At 49.5% G+C, this 12269-nt stretch overlaps 1 protein-coding gene across 1 annotated transcript in view; it reads left to right on the top strand.

Moving 5' to 3' along the window:
- JPH3 (junctophilin 3) overlaps positions 1-12269 on the top strand; it is a 42841-nt gene that overhangs the window by 9128 nt on the left and 21444 nt on the right. Inside the window, exon 2 of the mRNA XM_063312913.1 lies at positions 4298-5075. Within this exon, the coding sequence (XP_063168983.1) occupies positions 4298-5075 (778 nt within the window). The remainder of the gene's footprint in view (positions 1-4297; positions 5076-12269) is intronic.

The raw sequence follows: 12269 nt of genomic DNA on the forward strand, positions 1-12269 counted from the left end.
GATGCAGCATATTCCCAGGCTTGCCGCTCAGAAATCCAGACTGAAGTTCTGGTGCAGTGCGTGCTGCTTCCCCTTCCAGGCTCCACAGGGATGCAGGCCAAAGGCCCCTGCCGTTTTCCTCCTAGCGTTCTTTCCCCCTGGGTTCACCCTGGCCCAGGATCCTGGCTTTCTCACCTCCCTGGTGCCAGTGGTTTCTTTCAGAGCCCTTGTTCGTGAAGGCCTCTGAAGTTCCTGCTCAGCCCCCCAGAGGAACCTTCTCTCCAGTTCTCCAGACAGTGTACTCCTCTGTTACCACAGCCTCTTCCTTCTTCACCTCACATTCTCCCTTCAGTGCTCTCCCGCTTACTTCAGGCAGAGAGCAGCTGTGCCAACACCTTTGCCTTTGGAGGGAGGGAGTCTCCTTGGCGCCTCTGCCCGCCAGCCTTTGGAGGAAGAGAATTCGGTGTCAATCGCCCCCCCCCCGCTTCCTTTCTATGCCAGGCCAGGTGGCAGATCACCTGGAATGGAAGCGAAGCAGCTAAGTGGAAGGGCTGGGAGAGAAGAGAAGCAACATATTCCAAATCTGGTTGCCAAGATTCATAATTACGTTCTCTTAGTACATGGGGGACCTAGGAAGGGAATACAGCAGCAGCAGGGTGGGATATTGGACCACTGGGCCCCAACAGTTGCTCTGAAAGGCAGCGGAAGCCGGATCTCAGGCCAGGAAGTTTTTTCTCTGGCTGGACTCACCCAATCCCGTCAACCAGCAAGCCACATTTCGGCTGAGGGTATTGTGTGATCACAGACAACAAGCTGGGATGCGGCTCTGTTTATTCACAGTGGCTCTCTTTTCTGCATTGGTGGGGTTCATACATTGCACTAAGCTTTAACCATGCTCTGTTGAACAGGTCAAAGCGGAAGATTCACATCCCATGCAAACCGCGCAAATTATGTTTTATATATCGCAGTGGTTATGTCCATGCAGTATGTTAATCTAGAACCAGATCTACCAAAGTATTGCTTCATGTAGGGCAGGGTTTTTCAAACTTGGCTGCTTTAAGACGTGTGGACTTCAGCTCACAGAATTCCCCAGCCTGCATGCATGGGCTGGGGAATTCTGGGAGCTGAAGTCCACATGTCTTAAAGTTGCCATGTTTGAAAAAATACTGATGTAGGGGGTGACCTTCTTGTGATTTATCCAGCCAATCGTAGTTAAAATGGCAGAAAAGCCAGTCATAGTTAAAATAGTGAAAAAGTTCACCCATCTCCAAGATGCCAAGGTGGAGAAACACTGCTGTAATGTCTTGCCACTCCTATCCAGCCTGGGGTTAAATGGGCAGCCAACCCTTTGCCAGGGGCAGGCATGGGCAGGAAAAGGGGCTTCTGGTGACTTTACCCTTTGGCGCAGTTGTGCTAACTCCCAAGCGATGATCCAGCATTGGGGATATGCAGGGGCTCTTCTTCTGCAGGGAAAAAAACAAAAACAGCCCCTTGGAAAAAGGCATATTTTTTATATGATCCACTTTCTCCGAATCAGGGATGGCGTATTGGTGCCCGCCTCACCTGACCTTGCTCAGCCTGGAGGCCCAGAATTTTCCCCATGGCCTTTGCTCCTGTAGAATTGCTGGGAGCTTGACCCAACCATCTGGAGACAGCTACATATTCCTCCCCGTCATCCTGAGTCCACCCGAGAGCCCTAAGTGCTTCTGACACACGGAGTGGATTTGCACAGCACGTAAAGCCTTATGTGATATGGGGCTTAACGTGCTTGTAAATCCAGCCGCTGTTGGCCAATTCTAAAATAAGTATACAGTAAGAACTCATCTAATTGTGGTTTATTCATCCAAATCATGGTGAGGCAACCATAACTTACACATGATGAACAAGCCACTTTCTGACACAGCCCCATTTCCATCTAAGAAGGGCCTTTCGTGATGCTAATTGATAATTTCCTGTGGAGTCCTTAGTGCTTCTGTGCTCGGTGCTTTTCTTCTATTGATAGTTTCCTGTCGGAAGACTCGGCTTGGCTTGCCTGGCCAGCATTTGGGGATTATCCCTAAATTGCCCCTTAATTAATCAGCTTTTATCCCTTCATCATCCACACTAAGGGAGGAGGAATACTGTGCTATTAATTTTTTTCAACTGGATGTGCACAGATCTTTCTGTTATAGTGAGATTATTATTATATATTATATTATATTATATTATATTATATTATATTATATTATATTATATTATATTATATTATATTATATTATATTATATTATATTATATTATATTATATTGTTTCACTTCCCTTCCTATAACGGGAAGGAAATATGCGTAACCAGCAAAAATAGGCTTTCAGTTTAAAGGAACACATTTCTGCTTTTTGACTGTTCGTGGAAATGAACTATAAATCTCAGGGCCTTATCCTTCAGGGAAGTAGATTGCCAAATCGGAAGGCAGGTTTTGGGTGCAAGGAAAGCGCAACAGATGTTGTTCTTTAATCTCTTATTATCTGCCAGGGAATAGGAAGAGATAATTTAGGATTCCCTGCCTTGGGGCAGCTTGATTTGGATGAAGATGAGCGGATGCATCAGGGACCCACTGCCTGCCATTGCCAGCAAAATGTCTTGGCCCGTCCCTGATAAATAAATGTAACGGCATGTAATAGTAGAAATTTACCTATCCAGACCTCAGTGCCTGTACATTGGTGTGATTAACGTTTTGCCAGCCCACAAAGTAGTCACATTCCAGATTTTAAAAACAGCACGAAAATTAATAGCACAGGAAATGCTGGAATGCAACAATTAAGAAAAAAAAAGTCTGTGGATTCCCTATCAAAAGTGAGTGAACAAAATATGGCATCTCCCAAGAAGTGTGAAAAATAGAGGAATTGCACTCCCTGATTTTCATTTTCTAAAAGCAGTCTGACCTGATATGTGCCTAACATCAAGCATTATTTTTATTTCCTTTGTCTCTGTATGTTTTCATCCTTACGTTTTCACCTGTTAGGTGACAGAGAGATTCAACAGGGTTAGGGTTCTTTCTGGCATGCCTATAGGACTTAGCAGAACCTGTGAATGTATGCATGTTTGTAGAGCTGTTTTGGGGTGGAAGAGAATAACTGGTTGCCAGTTGAAAAATGATCAACTTAATTTGAAGCTGTATTGTTTCTTCCTGGAGATGACCTCCAGCTTCTTGAAGTCCAGAGCAGCACCATTTTCCTTTTGGCCCAGCAACACAGCTGAATCCGGCAAAGGCCTCCATTCCAGAGCCCTCCTCTTTATCCTATAGATTTCTGTATCATCATCAGAGCATCCTAGAGAGAAAGAGTCACAGTCCCTTTGACAGTTGTGGGGGAGGACGGAAGGGCAGGTGGGATGAACAAAAGCTTGAGAAGATCCTTTTGGAGTTGGTGGGTCTTAGCTCAGGCTTCAGGAAGAGAAGAGAAAGCAGAGGCAGAGATAAGTGTGCTGATGGGTTGGAGCAGGGTTTCTCAACCTTGGCAACTTGAAGATGGGGGGACTTCAACTCCCAGAATTCCCCAGCCAGCCACGCTGTTGAGAAACACTGGGTTGGAGTGTCAAGCAGCCGGGGCCAATGATCCAGGAGACTGAATGAAGCAACAAGTCTTCTTCTTCTTGCAGCCGCTGGTTTGGGTTCACCCTTCCCGGCATAAGCTGGACCACTGATTTTGCAGCACTAAATTGGAGCCCTCGCATGACCCTTCGGCCAAAGGGAGAGGCCATGCTGAAAACCAGCCTCCTAGGTTTCAGTCAGAGCTGATTACATGAATCTTGACCCAAGGAAGCCACGACTTGATCCAGAATTAGCTGGAAGACTGCAGAAAATGTATATATCTGTAAGGTGGGCTGAGGCGCTCCTTGGAGAAGAACAGGATGTAAATATGATGAATGCTTCTAGAGATACTGGTGGTAAGCAGATGCTAAGAGGTGCAGAGTGCTGACCTCTCCTGGACCAACCAGGAACTGCTCTGCAGTGTTTTGGGTTTTCAGCCACAGAGGCCTGGCACAACCCCCCTCTCACCCACCCTCAGCCGCCTGTCAAGAGCCTCATCCCACATTCTGGTGGCAAGTTGTTTTGGCTTTGCTTGCAGAACACAGTCGCCCTCCCCGACTCCCCGCTTGCGAAAGGAATCGCTTGCTTCCAGCAGTGGGGGGTTGGGCAAAATCCTTCCCCACAGCTGCAGAAGGCGCAGCGGCCTTTAAAACATATTATGAATTCAGATGCAGGACGGTGTGGCCCAGAAGGCTTTGTCGCAACCAGTCGGCTAACTCTGTTTCCTTTCCTTCCTTGCCCCCTCTCTCACAGGCACATACCAGGGCCAGTGGGCCGGAGGGATGCGCCAGGGCTACGGCGTTCGGCAGAGCGTCCCCTACGGCATGGCTGCGGTTATTCGGTCGCCACTAAGAACGTCGATCAACTCTTTGCGCAGCGAACACACCAATGGCACGGCGTTGCACCCTGACGCGTCCCCCGCGGTGGCAGGAAGCCCCGCTGTCTCAAGGGGGGGATTCGTCCTGATGGCCCACAGCGACGCAGAGATCCTTAAGGGCAAGAAAAAGGGCATCTTCCGCCGTTCCCTGCTGAGCGGGCTCAAGTTGCGCAAGTCTGAATCCAAAAGCTCCCTAGCCAGCCAGAGGAGCAAGCAGAGCTCCTTCCGGAGCGAGGCCGGCATGAGCACCCTGAGTTCCACCACCAGCGACGTCAACTCCACCATCAGCCTGGGCGAAGCCGAGGCCGAGATCTCCGTCATCGAGGATGACATCGACGCGACCACCACGGAGGTTTACGTGGGCGAGTGGAAGAGCGACAAGCGGTCGGGCTTCGGCATCAGCCAGCGCTCCGACGGGCTCAAGTACGAGGGGGAATGGGCCACCAACAAGCGCCATGGCTACGGCTGCATGACTTTCCCCGACGGCACGAAGGAAGAGGGGAAGTATAAGCAGAACACCCTCGTGAGCGGCAAGCGAAAGAACCTCATCCCCTTGAGGGCCAGCAAGATCCGCGAGAAGGTGGACCGTGCCGTCGAGGCGGCCGAGCGCGCGGCCACCATCGCCAAGCAGAAAGCGGAGATCGCGGCTTCCAGGTAGGTCCCTGGCCGTGGCGTTGGGGGGTTGACCAGCGAGGAGGAGGAGACCCGCATTCTGATGGTCACTGCTTTTGAAGGAGTGAGTTCGGGACCCACCCTTTAGATTCTGCATCCTCCATAGGATCTGAGACTGCAACCCCGGGTGGTCGCGCTCGCCAAGGACCGGAGGGGTCGTGCTTCCAGCGAGCTGGAGGAGGCTGCAGATGGAAGCAATGTGGAGTTTCGGCTTGGAATGGCAGCGCAGGCTGGGACTGAACATTTCCTTTGCCATAATGCTCACTCTGAGACATTGGGCCAGTTCGACATATCTCGGGGCATAATTTACCTTAGTGCAGTTACTCTAAATGAGTGAGATGGAAGTCACATCGAGGTTTTTTTTTGGTATATCAAAAAACTAAATAATAGAGATAACAGCTATCCGTACATGTATTTATAGATTTATTCCAAGTAGGGCAGTGGTAACCTAAAATATTTTTCTCAATCAGAGAGTAAATGTAGAGAAGATTTTTTCCAAGACTAAGACTAAGACTAAGACTAAGACTAAGACTAAGACTAAGACTAAGACTAAGACTAACTCAATTTATATCCTCCTCCCTTTCTACCCAAACCTTTACCTTTACTACCAGGGACGCGGTGGCGCTGCGGGTTAAACCGCTGAGCTGTCGATCGGAAGGTCGGCGGTTCGAAACCGTGCGGCGGGGTGAGCTCCCGTTGCTCGTCCCAGCTCCTGCACACCAAGCAGTTCGAAAACATGCAAATGTGAGTAGATTAATTGGTACCGCTTCGGCGGGAAGGTAACGGCGTTCCGTGAGTCATGCCGGCCACATGACCCGGAAGTGTCTATGACAACGCCGGCTCCAAGGCTTTGAAACGGAGATGAGCACCGCCCCCTAGAGTCGGACATGACTGGACTTTACGTCAAGGGAAACCTTTACCTTTACTACCCTTTCTACCCAAACAGTTCCTTGTCTTTACCTTGGGGTAAGGCTAAGAACACCCCCTTTATTTCATTCTGGAGGGAAGTCATAGCTGTTCTGCTCCAACTTGAGTTCAGGAGGGTCCTTGGTTATGGCTGCGAATTCTGGCTCCTGTTTAGACCACAGAACAAGGAGATACTGATAAAAATATCACCTGCCTGGCCTGGGAAGGCAGAAACAGTTTCCTCCCAGACACAGCCTTTCTAATAGCCACCATCACCATCATGCTATGCCCACATCAAACTGACCGAGTTTTAACTCCTTTGGTTTAATTACAGGGATATTCTGGATTTAATTTGATTTTTAGGGGAAAAAATTGTGTCCTTTGTCTGAGATATCTCATCATTCCTTCTTTTGCTCCGCTTCATCCTGGACAAGCTTAAAATGTGCATACTTTAGCATGTCCTAGAGCAGTACTGTTCAAGTTTTCCAGACATGGAATCCCTCTCTGACCAGAACCTGCAGCCATGAAACACGGGTGCCGCTCTCTCCAAGTTGGGGAAAGCAATGGGACTGGCTGAGTGCACCTGGAGGGTACCTGATGAGCAATGGCTGCCTTGTGTACCTTTCTCCGGTGGAACGAAGATGGGTGGAAAGGGAGAGGAGGCCAAATTGAGAGATTCTCCATGCCTCCCTGCCGTTTCCTGGGCATTTTCTGCTGAGTTGCTCAACATGCAACCAGTCGCTTCCTAGCCCTCTGTGACAGCCTATTGCAGACTGAACTCAGATATGGAATTCAGCAGCCCTATCCTAATAGCATCCTTCCCCCTTAGCTAGAAGCTGGAGAGTGAACAAGGGAACAGCAACAGTTCTTTCTGTGGTACCAACTAGACCACAGCTAGGAATCCATCATGGTCCAGGAGCAATTTGCTGCGTGGGCTTCTTTTCCCCTTGATACAGTCATTGCCGTTTTAAAAACTTCCTGCTGGGTGTATCCTTCTGCTTGCCACCCCAATCAACTAAAAACCAAAGGTGGGTTTTATCTTTGGTGTTTTTTAATGGTGCAATGGATCCAATTCTACTGAACTGGAAGCATGCATGCTAGTTACTTCCTGGGCAATTCTTTTCCTTAGCATGATGATCACAGTAGGGAACAGATTGCTTAGAACAGCCTTTCTCAACCTTTTGACCCTGGAGGAACCCTTGAAATATTTTCCAGGCCTCGGGGAACCCCTGCCCATTCAGGCTCAAATAAAGGCCAGAAGTTACAAAATCATTATATTTGTTTCACGGGGAGGCCTGTATAGATACGTTAACAGTGTTCTTAAACTGAAAATAACGAATGAAACTTACCTCTTTAATGTGAAGTTGCCCGAATTTGAAATAATTTAAAAAATAAATCGTGATCTCCCACGGAACCCCTAGGGACCTCGCGTGGAACCTGAGGGTGCCATGGAACTCTGGTGGAGAAACCCTGGCTTAGAAGAATCCTGGTATTTTATAAGAATCCAGAAGACTACCTTGTGTTGAGATCACCCATGACCCATTTCTTGCGTTTGCTGTCAGCAGCCCTACCTGGAGAAGCTGGGGCTGTGCTCCCCCCCACTCAGTGGCCGAAGACCTCAGGAGCAGATGAGCGATGATATAAAGGCGCCAGGACCCCGTCTCCAATGTTTTGAAAAAACATGTGGATGCTTTAGAGTGCAGATTCTACTGTAGATTTAGCGCCGCCATTTAACTTCTTGTCCCAAATCAGTGCTGTCTACAGCATTTCAGTGATGCAGTCATGGAGGTGAATTCAGGGAGCCGGAATGGCCATGCATGGCTTGCAGATGGACAATTGAATATCCTTGGTTTGGAGACAGGAGTTTCTGTTAGCACTTAACAGGTGGTGGCGTTAATAGCAATATTATCATGCATGACGGTTGTCACAGCCTTTGGATGTGTGAAGAAGTGATGGAAGAAAAGAAGTGGGGTGTCTCTCTCTGTGTGTGTAATTTATTCATTCACGTTTCTGTGCCACTCCATGTGCAAAACAGATTCCACTCACTAGCGCATAACCTTAGCTGGTGACCACACTGCTTGGGTCAATCGGAAGCATATCTGAATCTCTTCTCATTCTAAACATCTGGGCTGAAAAACTGGGAGAAAAGGGGCCCATTTAGAGCTAACAGGAGCACACCGTTTCTTGTGCTCCAGTCTGGGCTGGATCCATCTGAGGTTGCATGTGGGGAAGAAGCTCAAGGCCCAGTTGAGTTCATTCCAGAGCAGGGTTTCTCCACCTTGGCAACTTTAAGATGTGTGGACTTCAACTCCCAGAATTCCCCAGCCAGCCACGTACATTGACTGGCTGGCTGGGGAAATCTGGGCATTGAAGTCCACACATCTTAAAGTTGCCAAGGTGGAGAAACCCTGTTCCAGAGAATCAATGTTTAAGGAAAAACAGGGATGTGTATCCCACCTTGATCTATTTTGGAGGGTAGTGGGAGTGTCCATTATGCAGGCAGGGAAATGGGGTGGACATAGCTGGTGGCTGTGGGCAGAAGGAGTGCCCATTCATAATTCATAGACTTTCTTGGTTCGTGAATGCAAATCTGGAGGGATTTCTTCTTGAGGATGTGGCTTGCATCCAGGGTTAGCCCCCGTCTTTCCATCAAGGCAGCCATGCCTCATGTTGCACTAGGATCGTGCAAAACAAGGGTAAAGGTCCCTTCTGAGCATGTGCAAAGTGTCGTTCATCAGCACTGAGAGACCACTACAGTATGAAACTTCCAGGATTCCAACTGAGTTGTGCTTCAGCAACGCAAATGCATCTTGCTGATGCTCTTTCTGGCAGGCTTCATAACAAGGGCTTCTCCCCTGACCCTTTCTGGGGTGGCCTGGCCACCCAGAGCACCCCAAGACAACGGAGACTTCTATGAATGGCCCATAGATAAGCTGGCATCTACGGCTGGGCTACGTCAGGGCAAGAAAGACCTGTCTGTCTCTGCTGATCCTTGGACTTCTTTCCCAACCTATTCTGTCCTACGCTGATAAACCTGCTTTTTTTGGTTTTATCCATTCTAGCAATTCAGTTGTGAGACCAAGAGAAAGCATGATTTTTACTGGGGAGATGCATTAAAGCAGCAGGCTGAAAGAAACATGGCTAAGCGTGTCGGTGCAAAAATAAGAGCCTCTCGGTCAGGGACCGGATGTCTTGCCGGAAAAAAAAGGCAATAAGCCTCGGAGTGGGAGCAGCCAAGGCTGCTTTGCCACAGCCGATGCGAACGTGTGGAGGGCGGGAGGGTCTTGTGGCGCCGCGGAGATGGTGAGATAAGTGCTGGCAAGGGCTGGTGAAGAAGAGGCTCAGACCAGCTGATGCCCGGAGCTTAGGCTGTTCAGAGGACCCTGACAAATGTTGGTCTTCAAGCTGCCGCAATCAGAAATGCTGGGGATTGGATACCTGCTGGAGGACGCCTGCCAGCCGAGCAGGGGAGGGGGCCGGGGAAGGCTCCCCCTGCCCAGGCGAACGGAGCAGCCCTGTTTCCCGAGGGTCCTCCGCAGAGCACCAGCCTCCGCCGCCGCCTCCACGTTCGCCGCTACAGAACACAAGCGGCCTGGGCGAAAAGCCTCCCGGGGGCCCTGGCCGGCCCGTTCCCCAGAGAAGCCTGCGTCGTGATGTATGGCGGGGAGGGGAGAAGGGGGGGCTGCCCTGCTAAGGGGGTCCCACAAAGCTGGCGATGCTGGAGACAGGGCTGGGGAAGGAACAGGCGGGCCCAGAACGCTCCGTGCCCGCTCTCTCCGGTGTTTTTCAGCAGCAAGGCCAGATGGAAGCAGGCAGGAGAGGAGCGGCGGGGTAGCGAGACAGGAAGAAGGTGGAGGTCCCAGTGAATCATTCTTGGCAAGCAGCACCTATCTCAGAGAAGGAGGTCAGGGCGGAGAGAGAGGAAGGGCCAGCGCTGTGCAAGGAGGGGGAATGTGGTTCCTCCCCACCCCTTGGACCTGGGCGAAGGACAGGCGGCATCGCCACCTCCTCCTCCTCCTCCTTGCTCCCTTGCCGTCTTTCCGACTTTCTCAGCCCCCGTCCACCCCCACGCCCAGCCGGCAAAGGCAGTGCTGTTCAGACTGCCCCCCTTATGGCAGGCACTCCGCTGTTAATCCTGCCAGCTTGCTTCCAGGGAGGAGGGACCAGGTGGCCTGGGGAGGGGAAGCGATTGGGAGGAGGAGAGGCTGCGGCCCGTTTCAAGCATCGGGCTCACGTCAGATACAGGTCAGGGACTCCATTGGTGAGTGTGTTTAAAGCAGGACAGCCGGTTCACTTTAACAGCCTGGTGGGGTAATTCAGGGTCGACTGATTCACAGTGACTACCGTTTTCCCCAGCCTGGTTTGGTATTGCCGACTCCTGGGATCCTTGGTGATCTAGTGCATTTTACCCCTTAGGAAATTTGCAGAAAGTTGTATCAAAAGTCTATAAAATAGGTAGGTGTGCGTCGTCGTCGTCATCATTATCGTCATCATTTAATTCCCAAAGATTGAGCATTCGGTGAATACATTGATAGAAATTTGATTTTTCTTTTCTGTAAAAAAACGGGACGCCAGCTCGAAAATCAGAAACATTAATGAGCCGACACAACCTGGCCAAACATCTTTCAGCGTGGGGTGTTCTGCCAACTCATCCAATGTACTTGGTTTATGGTTCCATATTTCATGCAAGCCCAGAAAGCTGAACTAAATCATGGTTGATACAATGCATCCTGCGATGATCAAACCTCTTAATAACACAGTCATGTATATCCTGAAAAAGATCACTTGGAAAAAAACTTGGAAAGATGGAAAAGCCAGTCCAGACTGGATATCCCGTAGTGCTTAAGGCCGACGGGTCAAGTTGAACCGGAGAAGATCCGTCTGGTCCTGCTGCCTTGTGTGTGTTGTGTCATTCCAGAGCTGCTTTTGGACGGCATACATTTCTTCCTCCCCCTCCTATTGCAGCTTTTACTATGCAAAAAGCAGAGACAGTAAACTACTTTCTCTGCAATTTAAAGGAGAAGAAGAGCTATTTTCAGCCCCCACCCCCAAGCTGCTTGTTTTCAGGCAACTTGGCAAGAGCATGTGCATTTCTGCATTTCTCTACTCTCTCCTTCCTTCCCCCCCTCCCCCCCCTCCGGGGGCTGGGATGGCTCTGTGACAAATTAAATAGGAGCAGGTGGAGCCCTGAAGCTTGCTTTGGAAAAGGCATAACTCATTCCTCTTCCTTGCTTTTTCGCACCATCCTCAACTGCCTGGCTAAATGAGGCCAGATGTGTAGTTCCCTTCATAAAATGGACCTTTTTCTAATCTAGCTGCAGCCACAAGAAACCCTCTTCTTGCTCTGTCCTTCCACATCTGGGGGTTGCACACAGAAGCAGTGTCAAGATGCAACAGCGAACCCCCGCAATACATTCGAGCGGCTGTAATGGAAGTGACATCTGCAAGAGGTGATGAACACGGATTTAGAGTAAAGGGACCACCCCAGACTTGAAGCATTTTGATGTGGGCACAACTGGAGACGGGTGGCTTTTCAGATGTTGCTGAAAGACAACTCCAAGGACCCGGGGTGAAGAATCCTTGGAGTTATTTTTCAGCAAGATCTGTTGGGCTACAGACTCTAAGGCAGTGTTCCTCAACCTTGGCAACTCTAAGATGTGTGGACTTCGACTCCCAGAATTCCCTAGCCAGCAGTAACATTAATGAGTGACATCATCACTGGAAACAGAGACTTTCTAAACGCTTTGCTTCCCTCGTTCTTACTGCGGTCTTGCCTTCAGGAAGAAGGTTGCACCTAATTCTACTTTACATTATCCCAACTGTGCTCTTCAGTCAGAGGAAAAACTAACTGGCCCTGGATTCTTAGATAATCCAGATAATTAAAGGCTTTGCCCTCAGACCCAGCTTAGCTAGATAATGCATGTGGATCCCTGTGATTACCCTTGTAATGTTGTGGCTTGTCAAAGTGGCATCTCACAATGCTTGACCGACCACTGAGCTCAACAAGAAACGGGTTCAAAAATACAGTGGACATGATGGTGAGCAGTTTTACATGTTTCAATCATTGTGTGCCAGTCCACCCAAACAGCTCCCATCTCATGCAACTGGTCAAGTTTTAAGTTTTTTCACCATTTGGAGGGATGAGCAAATCAGTCTGTTTCTGAGCTACTCTGTGTGTTGGTCTAGAACAGTATTTCTCAACCTCAGCAACTTTAAGATATGTGGACTTCGACTCCCAGAATTCCCTGATGGCTGGGGAATTCTGGGAGT

Source organism: Candoia aspera, chromosome 11 (genome assembly GCF_035149785.1).
Source record: "Candoia aspera isolate rCanAsp1 chromosome 11, rCanAsp1.hap2, whole genome shotgun sequence".
NCBI lineage: Eukaryota > Metazoa > Chordata > Lepidosauria > Squamata > Boidae > Candoia > Candoia aspera.